This window comes from Amphiura filiformis, chromosome 10 (assembly GCF_039555335.1).
Source record: "Amphiura filiformis chromosome 10, Afil_fr2py, whole genome shotgun sequence".
Lineage (NCBI taxonomy): Eukaryota > Metazoa > Echinodermata > Ophiuroidea > Amphilepidida > Amphiuridae > Amphiura > Amphiura filiformis.
In genome coordinates this window covers 47,877,483-47,904,324 of record NC_092637.1, presented here as the reverse complement: position 1 = coordinate 47,904,324, position 26,842 = coordinate 47,877,483, and the positions used below count along the sequence as shown (strand labels likewise).

Below are 26,842 nucleotides of genomic sequence, written 5' to 3'. Positions count from 1 at the left end.
TAACACGGGAGGGCACTTCTAGTTTGTACCTAAAATTCTAGCTATGACAAGGTAGCCTGAATCCTTCCAGGCCCAGAATTGCAGCGTCTTTTATTACCCACAATCCTTTACGTTGCCTTACCGTGCGTAGATGTTGAAGGACTGGGGGATTTAGTCTAATGACAAGGAGCCCATTAAGGCATTATGCGCCATTACGCGAATCAGATTATTTTGATATTTAATATCGACAATATTATCAGATAATGAACGAAATTAGGACAATGGGTGGTTTATTTTGTTACTTTAGGGAGGGCAGATAATAGCCTAGGCCTATTAGATAATGGGTGAACTTACACGTAAAATTGATTGTTTATAGTTAATAACCAATATGTCCAGTCCCACCAACTTTCGCATAAAAGAATATTGATATTAGTATAAATTAGTAGGGCGACTAGGGCCTAAGAAATGAAATCAAAACTCGACCGGCGGTTGACCTGCAGTTGAACCGAGTTCCATTGTTTAGAACAATAGAAACCGGCTCCGCTGGTCGAGTTTTGATTTGATCCCTAATAAAAAACAAACAAACATATATTTATACCTATAAAATTCACACAAAAAGTTGATTTTACAAATGTACGACTTAGGTCATGACAGTAAAGTTTTATCGTTTGAGCTTACTAGTCATGCGGGGCTTTTCTAAATTGAGTAACAATTAATTGGTGATTAATTAAATACATAAAACAGTCCTTTCTTAGAAATGTTAATGCCAGGATAAAGGAAATCAGACGTATACTTTACCTTGCCCTGTTCACACAAGAGTTGATTTTCCAAAGTAATGAAATAAAGAAATAAACCTACCTGTCGTGTCTAGCTGCTCTCTGTCTGGCTATTTTTTATGCCTGACTACTTCCTTTCGTAGCTGTACTGCAGGATCACCCAATAAGCTGTTAATCATTTCATGTTTTTGACACCAATACCGATTAACTCACCACTAATTGCAACAGAATCCATTTAATCACCATTAAGCAGTATACAGACTTTTTATTGTACGTACAATATTGTATGTACAATATGTACGTTATTTAATCTATTGCCATTCTATTTCCAGTAATGTTTAAGTTCTAACGAATGTTTGATGACGTAAAATCGATAATATATTTCTGCTAGATATTGTATGTAACATATTATCGATTTTTCGTCATCAAACATTCGTTAGAACTTAAACATTACTGGAAATAAATGGCAATAGATTAAATAATACATATTGTACATACAATATTGTACGTACAATACTCGGAGTCTGAAGCGCACTTTAATTTCAGAAAAGCATATTTGATAACACACCAAGAGTCCCAAAAAATCCAAGTTGTGGAACAGTGCTTAATTTGTATAAATACAAAATGGCCGCTTATGCAGGGGTGAAACTTGTTGTTCAAGTTTTAACAAGAAACCATACCAATGTATTTCTCTCATCATAAGGATTCAGAAAAAGTATAGTTTGACATGATATGTATAGAAGCTATGATTTTTTCCCCAAAACACCAAAAAAAGTTAGGTCTTTTTGTGATTTTTTTTTTCATATTGAAGATACATTTGATGTATATCTTGATTATCTTCAATATGAAAGGTCAAAATTTTAAATAATTGATCGTCGGCTTTTCATCCCAGCTACGTACACTTTAAGTACATATCATTAGATTTATAAAGTTTACTTCGATGACTTAAATATCAAATGATTTTAAAAATATCAAATTTTTTAAAGTTTGATATTTTTAATATTTTAAAATACAAATTTTATGATAAATTATTAAAATAATTTATCATAAAATTTGTATTATATCGCGAATCAAAAAATCAAAATTATATGCTATCAAAAGGACATTCCTCGTATTCGAAATACAACTCGATAGATCTGGTGTACTCTCAGCCCTCACAAAATACTGTGCAAACGTTGATATCCAATCCAACTTTCATATAAATATGAAATCAAAAGTGTGCTTGTGCTCAACTTTCGTTTTTTATGACCAGCCACTGTTGCGCTCTCATTAATAAGTTACTTTAAAGATACAGAGTTGAAACTTAGCAGACAGTTACAAGAAGGATGCACAAGTAATATCTGAAAAAAAAAAAAATACAGTGTTTTGTTGTACAATCGGAAAATGCGGTTCATTTTCTACATGTAACCTTTTTATGGGACACCTTGTATTTTATGCAACATTTTTGAATACCCGTTTGACATTACTATTTATGTTTGGCACACCATTTGATCACCTTTCGTGTTCAAATTTGAATTTGCCAATTTGTTTGTGCTAAACACTGAGCTAGTGTTCAAAATGTGTTCTGCGGACATTTAACACTCTTGAGTTAGCGGAAATGCTATCTTCTGCAGGTAACATGTGTTGCATTGAGTTTTGCATGCATGCTATCTACTGTATAAGGCATTCGTTACATCTACTGTAGATAGCATTTGCTAAATTGAGTTATGCATGCTATCTACTGTATATAGCATTGGTTGCATTGAGTTATGCATGCTATCTACTGTAGATAGCATTTGTTTCATTGAGTTATGGATGCTATCTATACCGTATAGGCCTACCGCAGATATCATTTGTTGCATTGAGTTATAGGCCTACATGCTATCTGCTGTAGATAGCACTTGTTTCATTGAATTATGCATGATATCTACTGTAGATAGCATTTGCTGCATTGAGTTATGCATGCTATCTACTGTAGAGAGCATTTGTTGCATTGAGCTATGCATGCTATCTACTGTAGATAGCATTTGTTGCATTGACTCATACATGATATCTACTGTAGATAGCATTTGCTGCATTGAGTTATGGATGCTATCTATACCGTATACCGCAGATATCATTTGTTGCATTGAGTTATAGGCCTACATGCTATCTGCTGTAGATAGCATTTGTTTCATTGAATTATGCATGCTATCTACTGTAGATAGCATTTGCTGCATTGAGTTATGCATGCTATCTACTGTAGAGAGCATTTGTTGCATTGAGCTATGCATGCTATCTACTGTAGATAGCATTTGTTGCATTGACTCATACATGATATCTACTGTAGATAGCATTTGCTGCATTGAGTTATGCATGCTATCTACTGTAGAGAGCATTTGTTGCATTAAGCTATGCAAGCTATCTACTGTAGATAGCATTTGTTTCATTGAGTTATACATGCTATCTACTGTAGATAGCATTTGCTGCATTGAGTTATGCATGCTATCTACTGTGAGAGCATTTGTTGCATTGAGCTATGCATGCTATCTACTGTAGATAGTATTGTTGCATTGACTCATACATGATATCTACTGTAGATAGCATTTGCTGCAATGAGTTATGTATGCTATCTACTGTAGATAGCATTTGTTGCATTGAGTTATACATGCTATCTACTGTAGATAGCATTTGTTGCATTGAATTACGCATGCTATCTACCGTAGATAGCATTTGTTGCATTGAGTTATGCATGCTATCTACCGTAGATAGCATTTGTTGCATGGGTTATACATACTATCTACCGTAGATTGCATTTGTTGCATTGAGTTATGCATGCTATCTACCGTAGATAGCATTTGTTGCATTGAGTTATGCATGCTATCTACTGTAGATAGCATTTGTTGCATTGACTCATACATGATATCTACTGTAGATTGAGTTATGCATGCTATCTACCGTAGATAGCATTGTTGCGATTGAGTTATGCATGCTATCTACCGTAGATAGCATTTGTTGCATTGAGTTATGCATGCTATCTACCGTAGATAGCATTTGTTGCATTGAGTTATGCATGCTATCTACTGTAGATAGCATTTGTTGCATTGAGTTATGCATGCTATCTACTGTAGATAGCATTTATTACATTGAGTTATACATGCTATCTACTGTAGATAGCATTTTGTTTCATTGAATTATACGTGCTATCTACTGTATATAGCATTTGTTTCATTAAATTATGCATGATAGGTCTATCTACTGTAGATAGCATTTGTTTCATTAAATTATGAATGCTATCTACTGTATATAGCATTTGCTGCATTGAGTTATACATGCTATCTACTGTATATAGACAGCATTTGTTGCATCAACTCGAATTATGCATGCTATCGGCTGTAGATAGCATAATGACTCATGCCATGCTATCTACTGTAGATAGCATTTAACCCCCGGTCATGCATGCTATCTACCGAAGATAGCACTTGTTGCATTTAGTTATACATGCTATCTACTGTAGGTTTGGTACATGCAATGCGTATACGATATGCCTAAATAGCATATCTTGCATCAAACCAGGTATAAGGTTCATTGACTCATAAAGGACATCCGTGGGTTTTTATTTTCACGATAGCAGTGTTGAGCGCAAAAATTAATATTAATGTTCCGTGAAAATTTCCACTTTTTTTCAGTGCACGACGAAAGTTGCAACGTCTCATAATTTACATAATTATGACTTTTTGCATGGAACATTAACCAACTATAATAGTTAACTCATGAACTATAACCAACTATATCAAGCTCAGCATTACCATCCATTCCATTACCGAATTAATCTATGCCATTACTTCACAGTTCAAATTCGCTCTTTTAAGAGTAGTTTTAAAGTTAAAAAACACATTTCACTCTTTTTTTAATGGTCTTATAAGTAAATCACTCTTTTGGTGAGTGAGTTTTTTCACTCTTTTACATTTAGAGAGTAGCATAATCTTGCATCAAACCAGGCATAAGGTTCATTGACTCATAAAGGACATCCGTGGTTTTTTTTTCACGATAGCAGTGTTGAGCGCAAAATTAATATTAATGTTCCGTGAAAATGTCCACTTTTTTCAGTGCACGACGAAGGCTGCAACGTCTCATAAGTTACATAATTATGACTTTTTGCATGGAACGTTAACCAACTATAATAGTTAACTATAACCGACTATATCAAGCTCAGCATTACCTTCACACTTCAGTAGATTTCCAGGGTAGATTAGCTAGGCCTATACATGTACACATTCACGGGCCAAGGCCAACCCTTTCCATTTCTACACAAGATTGTATTATATCTAGTCGTACATGCTAAACCAATTTTGTTCTCAACAATCATCTTAAAACAGAAAAAAACTAATTAAGATTTGAAACCATCACAATCTTCCAAGTTCAGCAAAGTTGAGGCTACTTTAGCTCGGAAAAGAAAATCGTGTTGTGGAGTTATACTGCGGATACATAGCGACAACGTCATCATGAAGTATTTTGTATTGGTGGTAGTTACTGTGGCTTTGGTGGGTGGAGTGAGTGCTGCCCCGCTGGTGAAAAAATCTCTGAATGAAGCCGGAGCTGAAGACAAACTCTTGGAATTATTGGTGAGTATGTTTGTTATTCTATTATACTCACTACCATGACTACACTCACAAAATAATGATTTGTTAATTCAAATAATTTGCTGCCTAGAGTTTATCAAGTAGCTTGTGAAAAATAATGGGTATACCTAGACAAAATTAGCATAAATGTGTTGCTGTTAATTGTGGGTACCTCTGTAAGGCCTCTATACATCATATCGAAAGAGGGGAGGGGGGGGGGGGAGTTGAGGAAATGTTGCTAATTTGCATAAAACAAAATGGTCGCTGATACAGAGCACAAATTTCAAAGTTGATTCAATTTGGGGGGGAAATCATGATAATGTATTTCTCAGCATAATGTAGGCCTACATGATTCATAAAAAATGATTAATAAAAGTAGGCCTACACTTTGAAATAAAAAAAAATGTCACAAATGTTCAGCGCCACAGCCAGGGGTTATCAAAATGAACTCAAACATTTTAACAAAAGAACATGTTTTTTGGTTTATTTGTTTGTTTGTGTTTTTTTGTTTTTTTTTGGTTTTTGGTGGGGAACGAAAAATCAACGAGGCAGTTGTTTTGCCTCAAGCTCAACGTATAGCATACACGGTAGTTATATAAATATTGATATGCGACTACTTCTTTTCAAAGTATTTATTCATAACCTTGAACCTTCCTTTATAGAACATTATTAATAAACCGTGAACCGTGAATATTATGAGCCCTAAAGGCCGCTACAGGCTCCAGTATTCGACGTAGAATATTTTGATGCATCATGTCTTCGTTATTTAATTTATACCCCATTTTATTTCCAGTAATATTCAAGTTATAACGAATGTTTGATGGCGTAAAATTTGATAATACGAGGGTCGTTCAATAAGTTCTACCTGCACTTTTATGACTTTGGTTCTGTAAATTATCAGCTTCTACAAATTTGGCACGCGAATAGATTGTCCTCTACACTTGCGTGCAAATGTATATTGATACCGTTTCCAGATTTTTGTGGATGTGATTCCTCCTACGAGATTTAGCTCGATATGTACAAGTGTTATCCTTATGATAGCAGATTATAACTGTAACACATCAAACGTGTAACCAAACATCAAGATAACCAGTTATAAAAATACATTATTTATATCTTTAAGGGGGTACTACACCCCTGGCCAATTATTGCACATTGGTGACAATTAAGATAAACTGAGCTCAAAAAGAAACTTATAATTTTTCACAAGGTCATATCTTGAAATCCTGTCCATCAAATTGAACCAAAATTACACACAGGTTTACTTCAATACTCTACTCTTAACACATGTCAGTAACCAAGCAGTTATCCAACTGACACAACAGCAAAATGCACTGACATGGGACAGCTTCCTGGACCACATTCACAGCCCAGCCCTGTTTCATGAAAAAAGTGTATGAAAAGCAGAAAGCAGCACCGTTTTACCATCTGTGCAAGGATCTTGTGTGCATTCTCACAGATTTTTTGTGCTATGTGTCAAATGTTGGGCTATGAAAGTGGAGGAAGTCCAGGAAGCTGTCCCATGACAGTGCATTTTGCTGTTGTGTCAGTTGGACAACTGCTTGGTTACTGACATGTGTTTTGAGTAGAGTATTAAAGTAATCCTGTGTGTAATTTTGGTTCATTTTGATTGACAGTATTTTAAGATATGACCTTGTGATTCACAAGTTGTAAAAAATATAAGTTTCTTTTTGAGCTCAGTTTATGTACATTATAAGCTATTATAGGGGCAAGGACTACAACTACTGCACTGAAAGTTCAGCAACTCAAGGCAAGTAGTTGTTGACTTTTTGATCAAATATTGGTTTTCCCTCATTTTTGACTATAACTCCAGAACTGTTGTCTGTGCCGAAATAAAATTTCCAGTGCAGTAGTTGTAGTCCTTGCCCCTATAATATACATATCTTACTTGTCATCAATGCTCTATAATTTTTGAGAAAAATGCAAAAATAGGCACAAAATTGGGCAGGGGTGTATACCCCCTTAAAAACCTATATTCAATCCAATTTATACTGTTATATCTAATGGTCTTAGAGAGCATGGCAATCTGCTTGGGGCCATCTTATGAAATGACTTTTAAGTTCCGTCTGAGAGCTGAAAGTTAAAAATAAAGACACCCAACCACTTTTTGTCACTTGCTATTTTCAAATTAGTTTCCCCGGTGTTCAATTTATTACCACACTCATAGTCATAGAAATTGTTCGTTGGCATTACTCAGTAAGTTGATGTAAGTCGTTGCGTCAACTTTCCGAGTAATGCCAACGCGTACAATTTTGAGTAACGCTGACTCGATATCATTATGTTGGTCGCACTCATTTGCACTTACTTTATTGAGTTGTTACAACTCAGAAAATGAAACTAGCCTAGGTTAGCATAATTTTCTAGAGGTGTGCTATAGTATACAAAATTTTGCACTGATTACAAAAAAAATATTTGAATACTGCTAATTGTGCAGAAAATGATCCAATTACGTGAATTAAGTAACAAAGTACCAAATTGGGATAACTCAAAACAATAGTACCAGTAACTTAATATGAACGAGTTACATCAACTTACATGTTGAGTTACAATAACTCAACTAATTGGTTCTTTGAACCTTGTTTATTTTTCTAAGTTCCCTGAACTTGAATTCAGAAGTTGGCATTACTTAAAAAGTTGACGCAACGACTTACATCAACTTTTTAAGTAATGCCAACAAAGTTGATTAGTTGACGGAACTTTTGAGCTTTTTCAGCATTTTTAAGTTCGGATAACTAAAATGAATTTTGTTTTGGCAACTTTTACACTATTTTTGAGTTGTCCAAACTTACTCCTTTTGAATTGCGCCAACAAGGCGAACAAGTCATTTCTATGAGTGCAAGTACCGTTACATAGCACAGTTTTAATAGGCTTCCAGTATTAGCCCTTTTTTCTTAAACAGACAAATTATACATAAATATCTTTTGGGCATTTTGAAGAAAAACTTTAAATTTGATTATAGGTCTTATCTTCTCTGATATTTTCTTTGGCCATGTTGGTAAAAAGCAGCGGGGTTTATTGGAGTGGTACAGTCATTTTACATGACGGGTTGGGCCATATTTTTGTTATGAAATTTGGGTCACTTTAAAAAAAGTTCGAGAAGCCCCATAGTTTGTATGTTTTGTAATTACATCATGCGTGAGACTAACTAGTCAATAATATTTTGCTTCATATATAATTTTTTTTCCAATCTGTTTAGACAAAGTTAAAAAGTTGTTTTTTTGTGGGTTTTTTTGCTTGGATGGCTCAAACAATAGCATAACGTAGTAATACATCCTCCCACGCACCCCTGGGTTTGACCTGGGAGTTCATGCATTTAATTCAGCTTGCATTTGTGGCACCGTGTCCACGCAGGAATGTTTCGATCAGAAGTTTAGATAATGTCAGAAAGGGAATTTGAGTGCATTCATCATTGCAAGAACACATTGAAATGTTGTATTCACAGGCTTAGGAAAATTTATCACATGGAAGGGGGGGGGGGCTTAGACCGAAGACCGAAGGCTTCATATCTACACGCGAAGAGCCGGGGTTGGGTGCAGGAGGGGGCATGGATCGGAAGCCCTTAATTTAATTTGTATATGTTTAGTGTATACACACATTTGTCTTAATTCCATGTGCAGTGGCGCACACCGACACCGCCTGGCTAATAATTGAATACCTGAGTGGAAGAAGGGCCCAACTCCATCAAAACTGTTTTTGAGATATTAAGAAAAAACTTAATATTTGGAAAAGTTTTATAGACAGAATGTTTTCATCGTCAGGAGACCTTTAATACATGAACATACAATATTACATACATTCGAAATTATATATGGTGTTTCCATGCAACGGTACAGGTCTTAATAGGAGCTGGAGTTGGGCCCTTCTTCCACTAATATACTGCAAGTGCCAGTTCCGTAAGCAGATGTGTTATAAATAGCTACAGAAATTAGGTAATTATCCATTATATGCACAAGTAGAAGCATGTAATATGTTAGCAAGAAAGTTTATTGTAGTGAAAAGCAGATTTCATGGATGAACAAAATTCCTCTTTAATCCAATATTTGTGGAAGAAGGGCCCAACTCCATGGAGTTGGGCCTTTCTTCCATGAAAACCATGATTAAGTGTACGTGGAAGACTATTTAGAGAATGAATTTTGGCTCATCTTTCACACACAAGGAAGAACAATCTGCTGGCAATAAAATGCTGGGTCTAACTCATTTTTGTAAAAAATTGGAGTTGGGCCCTTGTTCCACTCAGGTATTCAATTATTTGGTGCAGCAGAGACACTAAAATGAATACACGGGATCGATACACGTGAATTGCTATGCACGATTTTGATATCAGACGAAAATCTTCGGATACCGGATTAGAAAATGATGAATATCTCCCGTAAATGAATTTTTCTCAAGCAACCAGATGTGGTCTCATCACACTTGAAAATACGTGTTGAACAGATATGATGGTCGCTAGAATGCGCTTTGAAAATTGGCCGTGCGCTTTGAACTCAAAATCGGACCAAAACTCTAATTTTATATTGCGTTGGTCCTGTATGGACTACATCGTGTAGTACAGCTGCACTCACTACTAGGCAGTATAAAAGTCGATGACCATTGACCTCAATGGGGTATACAAGCTTATTCACGCACAACCAAGATCGATTACTAGTACCCGGCTATTGTGATAACCTTAGTCATGTCCCTCGACTAATTATTCGTCTCAAAGAGCTTCAAAGGTCTGAACCAAATGGCCAATCGTGGCTGTGGATTCATCCTACCATGGCGATTTCTGCCATGAAGATATAGGGTCGATGACACTGTGTGGCGTAACTAGGGGATGGGGGGCAGGGGGGCAACGTGCCCCGGGCGCCACCCTTAGGGGGGACGCCAAATTTACCAATTCAGCATCGGTTCTGCGCCCCTCCAAGCGATGAAAGTCAAACTTTTCGCGCATTTCAGCACAAAATCAATTGAAAGAACATTTTAAGACCGATATTCAACTTCTATAGTAACCAAAATTAATTAGTGGTAGGCCTTATTTGTCCAAAATTTCGCGCGCTCCTCATGCAATTGTTTCAAGAATGGGGGGGGGGGGGCATTATGTATCCTTAGCCCTGGACGACACAACCCCTAAGATATTATCGTGTGTGTGTGTGGGGGGGGTAGGGCGCCAATTTTGTTTCTTGCCCCGGGCGCTACCAACCCTAGTTACGCCACAAAGGGCTCTGAACAAGTTGTTTATCCTTCATACTTTTAAAGGCTATTCCGTTTATTGTTTTTTTTTTTCCAGATGCGGTATCTCAATGCACAGACAGCAGCTGAAGCTGATGACACTGCAGCAGTATTGGAAGAAGAACGAGAAGAGAATGAGCAGATAGACCAGGTTCGTGTAATGGAATAGGGAGATTGCGATGTTCCATAATCCTTGCGCGGTACAGGCGTTTATATACGTGTGTACATATAGGCCTACATGTACCGTTAGTCTCTTTTCCAACTGGATTGTGTTCCTTCGTCACGAAGTTGAAATCCATCACTTAATCCTGAGAACTGACACCTTCTAATACAGGTTTGACGATCATGTGACAAATCGAATCTGTGACGTCAATATTGATATCGATATCAATTAAGCTGTTCCAGTTAAATTACATACCCATTGGCCATTGGCTGTTCCATTTAATTTACATGAAATAATGGCCCCAAAATAGCTGTTCCATTTAATTTACATACTCCCTCTGAAATGGCTGTTCAATTTAATTTACATACTCCCTCTGGAATAAATTTCCCCTAATCAAATTGCATATTGTGAATTTCAGTCTATCAAATTACATAGCTTCACTGTGAATATTAAAGAGAGAATTTTATTTTACTTTTTTTTTAAAGAATTTTATTTATTTATGTTTTTTTTATTTTTTAAATTAAAATATTTTTTTAATTAAAAAAAATAATTAATTTTTTTGGGGTTACTCATTTAATGTTGTAATTACTAGTATTTCCAGATAAAGTATAAGATAAAGTATAAACATTTCAGTTGAAACCCCCTAAGGTAAATAAGAAATTAAATAAAAAAGAGATGAATGCAAACCAGCCCTTCAATACAAATTCTGCGATACATGTATTTGCTTGTTATCTCACGCAATTGAATAATAATAATAACCGTGTCCGATTGAACTGACACCAATTTTTTTCAGGAATATCTTGTTTGGCTTCAAATGGACAGAAAACCTTCCTATATTTATCATTTTTGGAAATTGAATAACAAAATAAAAATTTGACAGCATTCGAACATTTTCTTATAACTTTAATTAAAGTTAATTGCCTATTCAGTGATTTGGTCATCCTGAGGATCGTAAAAATCTTTAAAATTCAGATTTTAGCATCTTTGTTATAGTGTCATAAACATCACAAAAAAAGTAAATAACCCCCCTTAAATAATGACAATTATCCAGAAACGGGCAATTGTATTACAAATCTGTAAAATGCGTTGGAAGTATAATTTATTTCTGCACATTTTGATACCTCATTTGTAGCAATTGACTAAATATTGACGTCACAGCGTACATTTAAAGGGGTACTACACCCCTGCCCAATGTTGTGCCTATTTTTGCATTTTTCTCAAAAATTATAGAGCATTGGTGAGAAGTAAGATATGTATATTATAGGGGCAAGGACTACAACTACTGCACTGGAAATTTTATTTCAGCACAGATAACAATTGTGGAGTTACAGTCAAAAATGAGGGAAAACCAATATTTGATCAATAAATCAATAACTACTTGCCTTGAGTTGCTGAATTTTCAGTGCAGTAGTTGTAGTCCTTGCCCCTATAATATACATATCTTACCTACCACCAATGCCCTATAATTTTTGAGAAAAATGCAAAAGTAGGCACAAATTGGCAGGGGTGTAGTACCCCTATAAATCAATGTAACCCAAGATTTGAAAGTTGCAGTAAATTGTATTGATTTTGTATTTAGTATAATGGAAGGAAATCTGTGTAATGATATCTGTGTTTTTGTATTGTTGTAAGTGCAACTTCCAAATCTGGACCTTACTACATTAAATTGACCGGCGTTTTATTGTTTTCTGGGTTATCGTATCAAATGAGGTGTCAAAATGCGCAGAAATAAATTCTGCTTCCAACGCTTTTTACAGATTTGTAATACAATAGCCCCTTTTTGAATAATAGCCATTATTTAAGGGGGGTTAGATGTTTAGATGTGCTAACATAGCCTACTAGTGGTTAAAGGTCCACAATCATGAGCCAGTCCAACTTTGGAATGTATGCATACATTTACCACATTGTAGTATTATACCACATATAGCAAGAAATCTCAAACTCAGATAATATCCCATCATGCATGCACTAGGACTTTACAAAATATTCTGCATAAATATAGGTTTACCTCACCTGCAGTGTATTAAAGACAAAATAAGACATTTTACATGAATCTCAGTGTAATTTTTTACTTAGCCAAAGTAGAGATTTAACTACATGCATTTGAATGACCCTCAATGGCGCTTCAACTTTGTCAGTACTGTTGTTTTCTCATCGAGCTTCACTGGCTGCCCGTCGAATTGCGCATCCAATTTAAACTTGCTATTCTGGCTTTCCGTCACTTCGATGGCACTTTACCACCATACCTGTCATCTGCGCTTTGTACTTATCAAACTTCCCGCTCCTTCGATCATCCTCTGAAAAATTACTCAAAACTCCTCGGTTAACCTTAAATCAGCCGGTGAACGCTCATTTCATTTTGCTGCTCCAACTGTTTGGAACTCGCTTCCAAACAACCTTCATAACATCCCCACACTTTCTCAATTTAAACGTCAGCTTAAAACCCATCTCTTTCGTCAAGCTTTTCCAGATTCACAGAATTAATTGCTTCTTTGTTTGTTTGTCTTTATCATGTGTTTGCGCGCTCTGAGTTCCACGGAAGATTTTGCGCCTTAAAAGAACCATTCATTATTATTATGTTTTGCCACATTTTTCATTTCAAAAATACCTAATAATATTTTCTATGACGTATCCTTCACTTTTTGGCAATTTATACACAATTTTAAATTTTTACACTTTCACTGACTAAACCTCCTTTGACCTCGTTTGCACTTTTCTCTCTGCAGGTTGTGGAAAAAGAGGATGGTGGAATAGAAGAAGCACTGTTCAAAGTAGCGCAGCTCCAGAAGAAGAATGAAGAGTACGATCAGCTCGAGAAGAAAGATGAAGAAACCGATTTGCTCCAGAAGAAAGATGAAGAAACCGATTTGCTCCAGAAGAAAGATGAAGAAAATGATCAGCTCGAGAAGAAGAATGAAGAAAACGATCAGCTCGAGAAAAAAATGAAGAAACCGATCTGCTCGAGAAGAAGAATGACGAAAACGATCAGCTCGAGAAGAAAAATGAAGGAAATGATCAGGAGAAATTCGAAGATAATCTGGAACAGGAATTAGAGAACGAAGTACGAGAAGAAGAAGAAATAGAGCTTGAGAAGATTGAAAGAGAGCTTTTGATATTAGAATTAAAAGAAGAGCTTTCTAAACTGATCTAAAATTTGGTTAGGTCAAAATTTAGAGTTACATGAAAAAAAAATCATGAAAAGTTAGTAATAAAATTTGGAAGCGGAGGGATCAGTTAGTTTATTTTATACGGAAGCACTGAAGGGACATGACATGCTGTGTCATCATCATGTCATCATGACAACATGTCATGTCCCTTCACTGCTTCCGTAATTTTACATGTAATCTCATGGGTAAAAATAATTTACGTTACCGTTTTCACAGTCTTTTTAACTTTCGACTTATCAAGCCTCAGTTTGCCAACACTGTTTTTCAAGGGGTGGGGTGGTTATCACCCACTCTCTGAATTCCAAAAATAGATGCAGGATGTTTATAACCACAATTGTCAAAAACAGTAAGGGAAGTATTTTGTGCTGGTATAGATAAAAAAAAAATAATGGTCAAAGTATGCAAATATTAATATAAAGTCATTTTAATAATCGAAACTGCCAATGTGGGTTTCATACCCAAGAGCTCTACCGTTGTGTCGATTATTCATCCAGTAGTTCAAAACAGTTTTGTAATTGAATGTAATAAATTTACTGGAACTAAAATTTGCAACTCCATTGCTATATATAATCATACGTTGTGTCCGAAACCACCGGACTTCATAAGGCACCTCATTGATGACCGTCGGTGTGACGTCAGACTGCGGGGAAGTTCTTCTGGCCGGGTCCCATGTGCGTGACAATTGTAAATAGAGTCCCCTTTTCTTGTTAATGGCGGGCTCCTCCACTCTCTCTCATGGAGTTGAAGGATCGACCCTAACTCCTCTCTCGTACCACCGCTCCTCCTTGTCTATGATAACTGTCACTCCCGACCCGCCGCCGTCTGACGTCACACCATCGTCATCGGACGCAACGTAGCAAATTTGATTCCATTGTTAAATTTAATTTTCAAAATAAGAGCTATACAATTAGCTAAGAATAACTCTATAAATATGGTAAATTATTGCAATGGATTAATAAACTTCTAGAAGTTTCACGGAGTATACAGCCTACCTGGGTATTATGTTAAAGTTCATTGGCGAAAGAATTTGAATAAAGCTACCGTTTGTTTTTCTAGACCTTTAGCTTCATTTAAAAGAAACCAAGTCAGCAAATGACGCAGTCAAAATGTTACTATCAGTTAAAGCCATAATGTGTGATTTGCTTCACAGCGACGCCCTCAATTTTAATCGGATTTCTACTTTTTGCATAATTAAAATGCCCAGTGGTATACTAAAATACCACGTAAAAGACTAAGCCTGAAGTGCTTTAATTACAGTAAAATTTAACTTTTTGTATTAAAACCGGGTCGACCCGGTTTTATTCAGAGTTCAACGATCGAGTACTTGCTAACATGTACCGTGGATGTCAGCTTGTATGTACACACGTCGAGCGCGATGCTCCGTGCACTACATGTAATACGATCGGCGAGCGTAGTACACATATTTTAGGCGTTGGAATGAATCGCAATTTTCTTCATTATACCTCATTTGTTTGGCTCGAAATTAAAAGGGGATAATGTGATCAGTGATCAGTGAAAACAAACATTTGAATAAGAATCTATTCTTTATGCAAATCACACATTATTGCTTTAACACGGATCTAATATCATTAGGACCACTGGTTGGCCCGGGGCTCTGGGGCTCAGAGTTAAGGCAATATTTGCGTCCGATATTAAAGATAGGCCCACTAATTGCACATAAGCCTGATTCCTCAGGAAATACGCGCTTCGCGCAACCAAACATGCAAATGGCAGTCTAATAGCGGTATGCTCTAGGGCCCTCATAATCTCATATCATAGGCGTGGGCCCGTGAGCATCCCGCCGTTATCCTCATCCCCTAGGCCACGGTGGGGCTGCTAATATTTTCCATAATTTTTAATAATGACAGTTAGATATACTTAAAACAGCATGTCAATGTATAATGGGCTCAAAACATGTTCGGAAAGCCTCTTAGTTGTGTGGTACGTGGACATGCAGGACTGGATTTACCATTTTGGAGGCCCTGGGCCAGGTCAAAATTTGGAGGCCCCAAACTCACCGTGAGGAAGTCATTTGCACTCAAGTGGCCAAGATTTGCTTTAGGAAGGGGCTTTAGGTATAAGATCGATATCATATAAGAACATTTACTCGCGGAGCGTGCGAAAAAAAATCGATAGACTATTTTAGCCCAAAGATGAAATTTGCTATATAATGGACCGGTAAATACTTAACCAACAAAAATTGTGAATGTTAATGCCAAAGTGACCCAAATTGAAGTAAATTCGGTTTTGGACCGACCATCAATCAGATTTTTTTTTACTGGACTGTATCAAAACGCATTGCCACCGACAAGGTGAGAGACAAGGCTGTGTTAAGGTGGTACTACACCCCTTGATAAATTTGTGACTATTTTTGTATTTTTCTCACAAACTAATAACATACTGGTAACAAAAGTTATGTATATTATAGGAGCAAGGAATCCAGTTACTACATTGGAATTTCAGTGACTCAAGACAAATAGTTATTTATTTATTGATCAAATATTGGTTTTCCCTCATTTTTGACTGTAACTCCACAACTTTTGTTTGTGCTGAAATAAAATTTCCAGTGCAGTAGTTGTAGTCCTTGCCCCTATAATATACATATCTTACTTGTCACCAATGCGCTATAATTTTTGGGGAAAATGCAAAAATAGGCACAAAATTGGCCAGGGGTGTAGTACCACCTTAAGCCTACCCCAGGCTCAGGGTCTTAAAGCCCCCCGTCAAAAAGAAGTAAAGAAAAGATACCTTAATGGGCCCCTGAAAAAGCAAAGAAAGGGACCATGCATGTCAATATTAAGTCGTTAAAAAAGTTATGTGTAAATTTGATATCTTGAAAATATTCGTCATTTTAAATGACTGGTTTATTGTCATAAGTTGTTATGGTACACTGATAATTATTATGAAACTTCACATTTATTTTCAGCACAATAAATTATTTACTTGATTGATATATGGTCGAATCCAACGAAAAGTGTACACGGCATGTTCAGGGCCATAACTTAAAAGTATTAATCAATTGGCATTCGTTTTTGTATTGTGTTTATTCGCCTTGATCATACGCTTCGCGTCATATATAATAAGACCCCCTTCTGTGAAAAACTTAGACACAGAGACCCCAAAACATGCTATTTTTACCCATTTTTTCAAAATATTTCTTAAGGTATTTTTAAAAAACATATAAATCAGTTATGAAAAGAAGTTATTGGATTGAATCTAAATTGATTTCCTGAAAGGTGTGTATTCAAAGATTGCCTGTTCAATTTTTCACATATTTGTACATAATTATGAATTTTTTGTGATAATTTTTTGAGTGGTATTTTATTACATTACCTACGAATACAATTTTTCATAGCACTATAGATATATCTTTAAAAAATGGAAATCACTAATAAATGCGCAATTGATACAAGCTTTGATATGTCCAATACTGAAATGCATTGCATTCGAACATCTTTATTATTGTGTTTAGCTGCCAGAAATTCTAAATGGCACAAAGGTAGGTTTGGTAAAAAATATGCATTACCTCCGAATACAAGTTAAAAGCTGTGCCATTTCCACAAAGTGAGAGAATAGTAAACAATAGTTAAGCAATAGGTGCAGGGTAATACACTCTTTATTTCTACCAAGTTTCAATAGCCTGCGTTTAAATATTTCTGAGATGTCAACAATAAAAGCAAGTATTCGTAGGTAAATTTCGGTAACCGAATGTTACCTACGAATACAATTGACATCATGACAGTATTGTGAAACACCGCCATTTATGCCAATGCCCATATTGGTACATAACAAAGGCCTGTATGTTTGCTATCAAATCATATGTCGATGAAAGTTGCGAATTCACATACATGCCCACCATGCAAAACTGAATACGGCTTAATTGGTGAAAAATATGTACTGAAATAGACGACGGTCTGCTTATTTGAAAGAAAAATCAGATTCAAAGAAGATTAGAAGGGATAAATACTTGGATTTGTCAACTGTCATGTGTGCTTCATTTTAAATGTTTACCGACCTTCTGGTTTCTGAGTAATTTGTGTCCAAATTGATTTATTCGAAGGTAACTTTTGACGTTTTCGCTAAGGTTACCTACGAATACCATGGAAAAAACGACTGTTCTCATTGTCTCATGATCTAGACAACATATTGATGGACCCTGGTATAAAGCTAATTGTAGTTGCCCTCAAACGAAAGGCCACAAGACGTAACTGACTCCAAGATGGACTTCACAAGTCTGCAATAACGGTTTTAAGCGATTTGTGTGCAATTAAGCAAATTAAAGTCACTTTTAGTGCCTCTGTTTCTTACTTCAATCCTCTTTCAACCGCTGTGAACCGACATTATTAATACATGATAGGGTCTAAAGTATCAATAAACGCACATAAAAAAATAATACATTCAAAGTGCTTAATAAAATGAAGTTTTGATTGCGATATCCACCAAAAGTCTAATTCTTACCTACAAATACTGAAATGTTACTTACGAATACAGCATATTCATGACATGTGTAATGAAGTGTCTCTACCAATGGAAATTAATTGTCAAAAACTTTAAGCGGTACCCCAGGACACCATTATTACCCATATATACGGATTCATTCAACAATTATTTATTATGTAAAATTGCTGATTAACTACTTGTATATCAAAATGAAGTGGTCAAAATCTTGCTAAAAGCATCAAAATCTTTTGATGTAAGGTAATAGCATTTATTCATTTGGACGTACCATCTGAAAGAGATCTAAAAACTACCATTTTATTAATTCATTACCATTAATAGCAAAATTTAAACCTCTAAACTCAATATAGATATTGTTAAATCGCCCATGTTACCTACGAATACCCGGGTTTCTTCACCTTTTCATTGTATAAAGCGTTAGGTGTATGCGTATAATTCCTAATATTCTTGAAAACATATATCCTACTCGTTCTAATACAATGTGTACTTTGATTCATACTCATTTGATAAATAAAATACAGAAACTGACCTAAACTTCATTTTCAAAATAAACTAGCATAAATTGACTAAGATCATATTGATCGCGTTATAAAAATAAAAACAAATATTTTCTGGTTGAGCTAGCATTTTCCTGACACCCTGTGGTCTACATTACACGAAAAAAAGCGTTAATGGGAATATTCCATTTGTTTTAGGTTGATTAGTATTGCGATAGTGAAAGCATCCTAGTGGTATTCGTAGGTAACATTGGGTTTTGATATCACATTTACTATCACACGTCCGGGATTTATTTTTCAAGATTAGTAATGGCACTTTTGGTTCCTATAAGGCCAATATGTCATCAATCAATGGGCAAAAGGAAAAAATTGTGGAGACATTTTTATTTCGGACTTATATTTTTGGCCCGTGGACACTTTTGGTTGGATTCGACCATATATTCCACATGTAATGAGAAATTAATGAATGACAAATTGAAGTGACCACATTTTTGACGAATTGATATTTACAGAGTAGAAAGCAAAGAAAAGACACCTTAAGGGATGAGGTATGAACGTTTGGACAGTATTTATTGTGGGACATTAGAGCACATCAGACATATCGAATTGCATTCTGAATACGAAGAATGTCTTTCTGATATCAAATAATTTACATTTTTTGAAATTCACGATATAATACACTTTTTATGGCAAATGATTAAAAATTTATATTTTTGATATTTAACCGTACTCGAAGTAAACTTTTAATAATTTGTCATAAAATTTGTATTATATCGTGAATTTCAAAAAATGAAAATTATTTGGTATCAGAAAGACATTCTTCGTATTCAGAATGCAATTCGATATGTCTGATGTGCTCTCATGTCCCACAAAAATACTGTCGAAACGCTCAAAACGCTCATTCCAGATCCCTTAATGGCCCCTATAATAGGTATCTAATTTTTCTTTTTCTTTTTATGGGCCCTAAAGTCTCTTGCTTTTTTACGCATTTCCCCCTGTTTAATATCATATTTTACCATTTTATATTGAAAATGGGATTTTATGAGCGTTTCTCGCAAGCTTTGCTCCAACGTTGTTATTCGGGTGCGAAAGATGCTATACTTTTGCTCCACTTCAATCGTATCGTATCCAAGGATTTTCTCAAGTCACATACCTCCCCCTCCCAAATGTCATAAAGAAATTTACGTCACTGCTGCAGTCCACTTGAAGAGCTTGTTTCCAAACCATGCAAAGTCCATATAAACCACATGTTTTTCATTTACTTGTGTGATACAATCATAATTAGGCATACTTTGACAAGTTTGACGTTAGGGGCGCACCATTAGATTTCCAGGGGGGGCATGGGAGTTTGTTGAAAAAAAAAAACTTTGCCCACAAGTGAGAAAAAAAAAAAAACTTTGCCCACTAGTGAGAAGAAAAAAAAAAAAAAAATTTTGCCTCACTGATGAGTAAAAAAAAAAAATGTCCCCCACCAACTTTGTATAAAAATGTACATTAAAATTGAAAAAAAATAACTTCGCCGCCGAAAAAAATTTGGTGCTCTTGGAGGCAAAAAAAAAATTCCGCCGCCTTCGGCGGCGAAAAAAAAAATTCTGCCTGACCCAAACTCCCATGCCCCCCCTCCCTGAGAATCTAATGGTGCGTCCCTTAGCATGCTTAGCAACAATGAGCTGTAGTAGGCCTACCATCAACAAGCCATTATTGACCACAACGATGCTGCTTAACAATATGCAGACTATAATTGTTCTCATTCTGAGAATTAAAGGCCTTACACAGTATTGTTTCTGTAGGCCCTACATCCATCCATCCACTGTTTGCTTTGTATGGTGCGTCCAACTGAAATTACTATATAGCATCACAACCCATTGCAATATCGCACAGGTAAATCAGAAACATACATGTCGAGGGTTGACAAACAGAAGACCTTAACTCACTTTTGGCCATTTTGAGATTTTGGTACCAAAATAATCTGTAATACCCACAGATTCTTAAAATCATAAGCCTTAACTCAATTCAACTTCCTATTGCATCTATAGCGCAATAATACTTGGTCACATCTCAATGCAAAATATTATTTTTAGTCATTTTTCTCAAAGAGGCACTTTTTGAGTTAAGGCCTTCTGTTTGTCAACCCTCGATGTGTTGTGGACTTACATTGGTTTGGAAACACAAGCTCTTCACTTATGAAATAACCTGCACATCACTGCTGATCAAATTCAATGGGACTGGAAAGGGGTCGTGACGTTGTGTAGGCCTACGTTGAATATACCCGGGGAACACCCAGTGGTGGCCCGTAATGGTTCTTGGTGACCCTGGCGAAAGGTACCAAAGGCAGTCCCCCGGTACGCCACCAGTTGGCTACGCCACCATTTCATGTGATTTCATGCCTAGAATGCAATAGCGTCATCACGGTATTAATGAACGATTTCAAAATATTCAAAATGAGGGCGTACGCATAGAAATATTATCGATACATTCCAGATACATTCATAAACAAAGGGGGTGCCAGGTGATCATTCGAATAAATCCTATTGATTCACATGACATTAAAAATATCTAGGCCTACGTAACAAACAGTGCCCTATAAACAGATCTACAAACAATAGATATTAAGCAGTGCACTACTTCATCAATAGACACTTCACAGATCTGCAGAAGATGTAAGCAATGCACTACACATATCTCAAACAATGCACACTACGTATTAAGTAATGGTACTATTTCATCAACACACACATGTAAGCACCCCCCTACACCATACCACTTCATCAATACACATCTACGTAAGCAATGCACTACTTCATCAACAAACAGATCTACGTAAGCAATGCACTACTTCATCAATACACATATCTATAATAGGCCTACGTAAGCAATTAACAATGCACTACTTCATCAATACACATATCTACGTAAGCAATGCACTATACACATATCTACGTAAGCAATGCACTACTTCATCAACACACAGATAAACAGATCTACAAACAATAGATATAAGCAGTGCACTACTTCATCAATAGACAGATCTGCAGAAGATGTAAGCAATGCACTACACATATCTCAAGCAATGCACACTACGTATTAAGCAATGGTACTACTTCATCAACACACGTCATGTAAGCACCCCCCTACACCACTTCATCAATACACATAGGCCTATCTACGTAAGCAATACACTACTTCATCAACACACAGATCTACGTAAGCAATGCACTACTTCATCAATACACATATCTACGTAAGCAATGCACTACTTCATCAACACACATATATACGTAAGCAATGCACTACTTCATCAATACACATATCTACGTAAGCAATGCACTACTTCATCAACACACAGATATACGTAAGCAATGCACTACTTCATCAATACACATATCTACGTAAGCAATGCACTACTTCATCAACACACAGATCTACATAAGCAATGCACTACTTCATCAATACACATATCTACGTAAGCAATGCACTACTTCATCAATACACATATCTACGTAAGCAATGCACTGCTTCATCAATACACAATATTTACGTAAGCAATGCACTACTTCATCAATACACATATCTACGTAAGCCATGCACTACTTCATCAACACACAGAACTACGTAAGTAATGCACTATTTCATCGATACCATTATCTACGTAAGCAATGCACTACTGCATCAACACACATCTACGTAAGCAATGCACTACTTCATCAACACACATATCTGTAAGCAATGCACTGCTTCATCAACACACATATCTACATAAGCAATGCACTACTTCATCAATACACATATCTACATAAGCAATGCACTACTTCATCAATACACATATCTACGTAAGCAATGCACTACTTCATCAATACACATATCTACGTAAGCAATGCACTGCTTCATCAACACACAATATCTACGTAAGCAATGCACTACTTCATCAACACACATATCTACGTAAGCAATGCACTGCTTCATCAACACACATATCTACGTAAGCAATGCACTACTTCATCAATACACATATCTACGTAAGCAATGCACTACTTCATCAATACACAATATCTACGTAAGCAATGCACTACTTCATCAATACACATATCTACGTAAGCAATGCACTACTGCATCAACACACATCTACGTAAGCAATGCACTACTTCATCAACACACAGATCTACGTAAACAATGCACTACTTCATCAATACACATATATTACGTATAAGCAATGCACTACTTCAATACACATATCTACGTAAGCAATGCACTATACTTCATCAACACACAGATCTACGTAAGCAATGCACTACTTCATCAATACACATATCTACGTAAGCAAGGCACTTCTTCATCAAATCTACGTAAGCAATGCACTACTTCATCAACACGCAGATCTACAGTAGATGCAAATATACTAAAAAATAATAGTATCTTTGGTAGATGTAAGCAATGCACTACTTCATCAACACACATATCTACGTAAGCAATGCACTACTTCATCAACACACATATCTACGTAAGCAATGCACTACTTCATCAACACACAGGTCTACGTAAGCAATGCACTACTTCATCAACACAAAATCATATCAATGCAAAGTAGGAGTAATGTTCTAAATAGTAACCAGTTTTTACTCAACATCTATAGTTGATAAGTTATAATTAAAAAACAAAATGGTAGAAAATGACGAGGTAATGCCAGACACGGGGTAATCCCGGACACAATGATTGCTGCTAAGAGGGAAAGTGGAGCTTGAGGTTAATCGGTACTTCTGTTACCTCAAGCATAAAACTATGGGGGCTGTCGTCGTTGTCTATATTTTCGACATAACAAATGTCAGGCATTACCCCATCTGTATAGAGACGCATGTGTGTCCGTAGTCTACTGTAGTAGACCATTTAAATTAATCATCTCTCTAATCCCTCTGACCATAGAAAATCCACCAATCCTGCTCTGATTCAACAGCCATGAGAAAAAAATGCTTTTGTCGTAGGGCCTACACCTTGAGGTAGCTAATACCCTAGGGTAGTATAATTAATAGTGCCACCCTTCTCCGTTTAGCTGCAATCGATGTGTCCGGGATTACCCACTGTCCGGCATTACCCCACTTTTCCCTATACAGCTAATTTTAGATTTCTTTGGTACGTGAGAAGTAACCGAGTAGAATTCAGTCAGATCAACATGATCAATGGTATGTTTAACTTTTGGGATGTCATTTGCATACAGCTTTGGATAGAATAGTACCGCACGTGCTCGGCACAATATAGTTTGTGTGAACTGACACCATACACGAACCAACTGTTTATTTGTGTATTAACCCGTAATAATTTTTTCAGTCACATGTATGTGAAGTAATTTTGCGATTAAAGTTTCAAAGTGACGTGTTTTCCAGCTGAAATAAAATTAAAAAACTTCAAATCGTAACCCCAATTTTACACTTCCCCATGGCATTATAGCCGCAAAAAATTACGATGTATAGTTTTATTTTGTTTTACAATTTTTTAATCTTTCTCATAATTTTCCGCCCTTTTTCTTTATAATTCTTTTGCCGCTCTTTCTTCTTTCGCCGTCTTTCTTTTTTTCGGCCCCCTCCTTTTACCCCGTGGAGCTCGTGCCGCCAAAAACCCCCAAAACACTCGCATGCTATTTTGTTTAGTTGCATGATTTATTAAAATCATAGACCCCGTAGTGATCGCTAAAGAAAAATTAACCGCGAAAATCCATTAACCGGACGGCGCGATTAGTGAACTTTCGCGATTTCGCTCATTCTACAAAATCCGGTGCCAATAGCCTTTTTTCCATTCTTTGGTCCACAAAAACTTTGTCGAGCATTTAGGGCATCAAATATGTTGTTTTTCTGGTAGAACTCAACGAGATCTATACGGACATATATAGTTTTCCATACTTTAAATGCTTTCTTCAGCCTGATTAACCCTTGCAAAGGCTCAAAAATCGCTAAAAATGCGTTTCCACAGCTCAAGTGTCACATCTAACCCTGAATATTTTCTTTGAATAAATGCGATTTCTTTACATATTTGTTGTCTTTTAATTAGATAACGCACCATCATATTGTTTATCAACATTATTTTTTAGTGATTAAAATGTCTTTGTGTAATTCTAAAATAAATTGCACTTTCCACCAAAACGCTGTGAGCTATGTTACCCCTTTTTAACACACGTTATTGGAAAGAAGTAAAACAGAGGTATCAATGTAATTTGCGGTTTTGAAAGGAAACACTCATAGGTTTTTAAAAATCACAGTAAAAATCGTGATGCTGTAGCATTTTTGGCATAGAAATGTTGTAAACATTGAAATTTCGACCGACCATGTTAAGATTGGTGAGCTACGTTACCAGGATTCTATAGTATGCACTTGTATTACACGTACTTCCTAATAATATGTGAAAGCTACCAGTGGTCGAACCCCATTTATATTAGAATTAACCGACATAACGTTCTAACGTTCGCAAATCACATTAAAAACATTAAAAACCAGTGAACTACGTTACTGTGAGCTACGTTACACACTCATTTAAGCATCTTCAAAACTTCTATGAAATGGTGAAATCTGTTTTACATTTCACTCAAGTGATCTTTAATTTGCTTTTTATGACCTTGGATTGAGTAAAACCAGCCCATTTTAAATAAATAAATAAATAAATTTCGGAATTTATATAGCGCTTTTTCCAGAGGATTCAAAGCGCTGTAATTTCGCTGCGTGGTGAATCATCACAATCAGATCGCATCAACTAGGCTAGTTGCAGCCGAACCCGGCGCAAACCTATCCGCACTTAGATTGTAACATCCACCCATTTTCTGCAGCTCCCCAAATTCCATTGGGTGAAGGAAGTTTTTGATAACGAAACAACTAATCACCGATTATGAAAGCAGGAGGAAACCGGAGATCCCGGAGAAAACCTGCGAGAGCGAGCATGGATCGGGATAAACCAAGTGCACATGAGTCCTAGGGCCGCGCCGGGGCTTGAACCCGGGACCTCAGTGGTGCAAAGCGAGGGAATTACCGCTGCGCTAACTCGCCCTCCCGAGTAAAAAGATTAACCGCGAATGTTCATTAACTGGGCGGCGCGAGTGAACTTTCGCGGTTAGTCTTTCTTGAGTCTGAGGGGTGAAATCAAAACTCGTCCGGCGGTTGACTGCCGGTTCAGTCCGGTTCTGTCCGGTGTCTATTGGTCTAAACAATGGAAACAGGCGGAACAGGTCGAGTTTTGATTTCATCATACTGCAGTTATACTGTCCGTTTTCCTATACACAATACACAGTGCTCTCACCATTGACGCGTGACCTCAACAAATGATGTATGTTGGGAGAATGGACACTTGCCTAGTTAACATCACTGTGTGAAAAATAACCAGCCAATATTTTATTTATTCTCCAAAACTTCTAGCAAATATATTTCTCTAACATGACCTAAAATTACAGCTAGGTTAGATGTTCAGAAATGGTCGCACTTTTGTAAAATATGAGTGAGGGCAAGGCATAGCTAGCCAACTCCCCGTGTTAATTGAATGGAGATTTGACCGAAAATATTGGTATCGGACCGCTCACTTCTGAAGGATGCCACAAAAACGGTAAAAGCTACATTTAAATTATTCTAAATAGGTTCTAGAAAATAAAGTTTTGTAACATGTCCTAAATTTTTAGCTAATTTAGATGTTTGGAGAGGGTCACACTTTTGTGTTTTAGGAAGGATATGTAAACGACAGATAACACCAAAAATATGAAGAAATTATTTCCAAACCGTGTTAAGTCAACAATCATTATGTTGCTCATTTTGAAGAATGCTGGTTAACAAAAAGCAGGTCTTTGTCTCATTTCGTGAACAAAAGTACACATACCATTGTTTCCTTTCGTTTCCTTTATAATCGGTTACCCAACTGAAGCTATAAATACCAGCTTTATTGCGATGTCGCACATTGAAAACAGACACTTGTTCACAACCAGAGAAGATCTGATTTAATCAGTTGAGCTGCTTCAATGAGTGTTATCTTG

General features: G+C 36.3%; 1 protein-coding gene and 1 long non-coding RNA gene across 3 annotated transcripts; one reads left to right on the top strand and one right to left on the bottom strand.

Moving 5' to 3' along the window:
• Positions 1-5,005: 5,005 nt before the first annotated feature.
• LOC140162961 (uncharacterized) lies at positions 5,006-14,874 on the top strand. 2 transcript variants are annotated; one of them, XM_072186281.1, is made up of 4 exons: positions 5,006-5,338; positions 10,623-10,715; positions 13,454-13,589; positions 13,620-14,874. In XM_072186281.1, the coding sequence occupies exons 1-4, from the start codon at positions 5,219-5,221 to the stop codon at positions 13,778-13,780; spliced, it is 510 nt and encodes a 169-aa protein (XP_072042382.1). In that variant the 5' UTR covers positions 5,006-5,218; the 3' UTR covers positions 13,781-14,874. The 2 variants fall into 2 exon arrangements, with proteins under 2 accessions (XP_072042382.1, XP_072042381.1); XM_072186280.1 differs by having other exon boundaries at positions 13,454-14,874.
• LOC140162302 (uncharacterized) lies at positions 9,323-9,605 on the bottom strand. The gene is made up of 2 exons (XR_011860226.1): positions 9,432-9,605; positions 9,323-9,382 (listed from the first exon to the last, which is right to left on the bottom strand). It is a non-coding gene; the product is annotated as an uncharacterized lncRNA (long non-coding RNA).
• Positions 14,875-26,842: the final 11,968 nt, after the last annotated feature.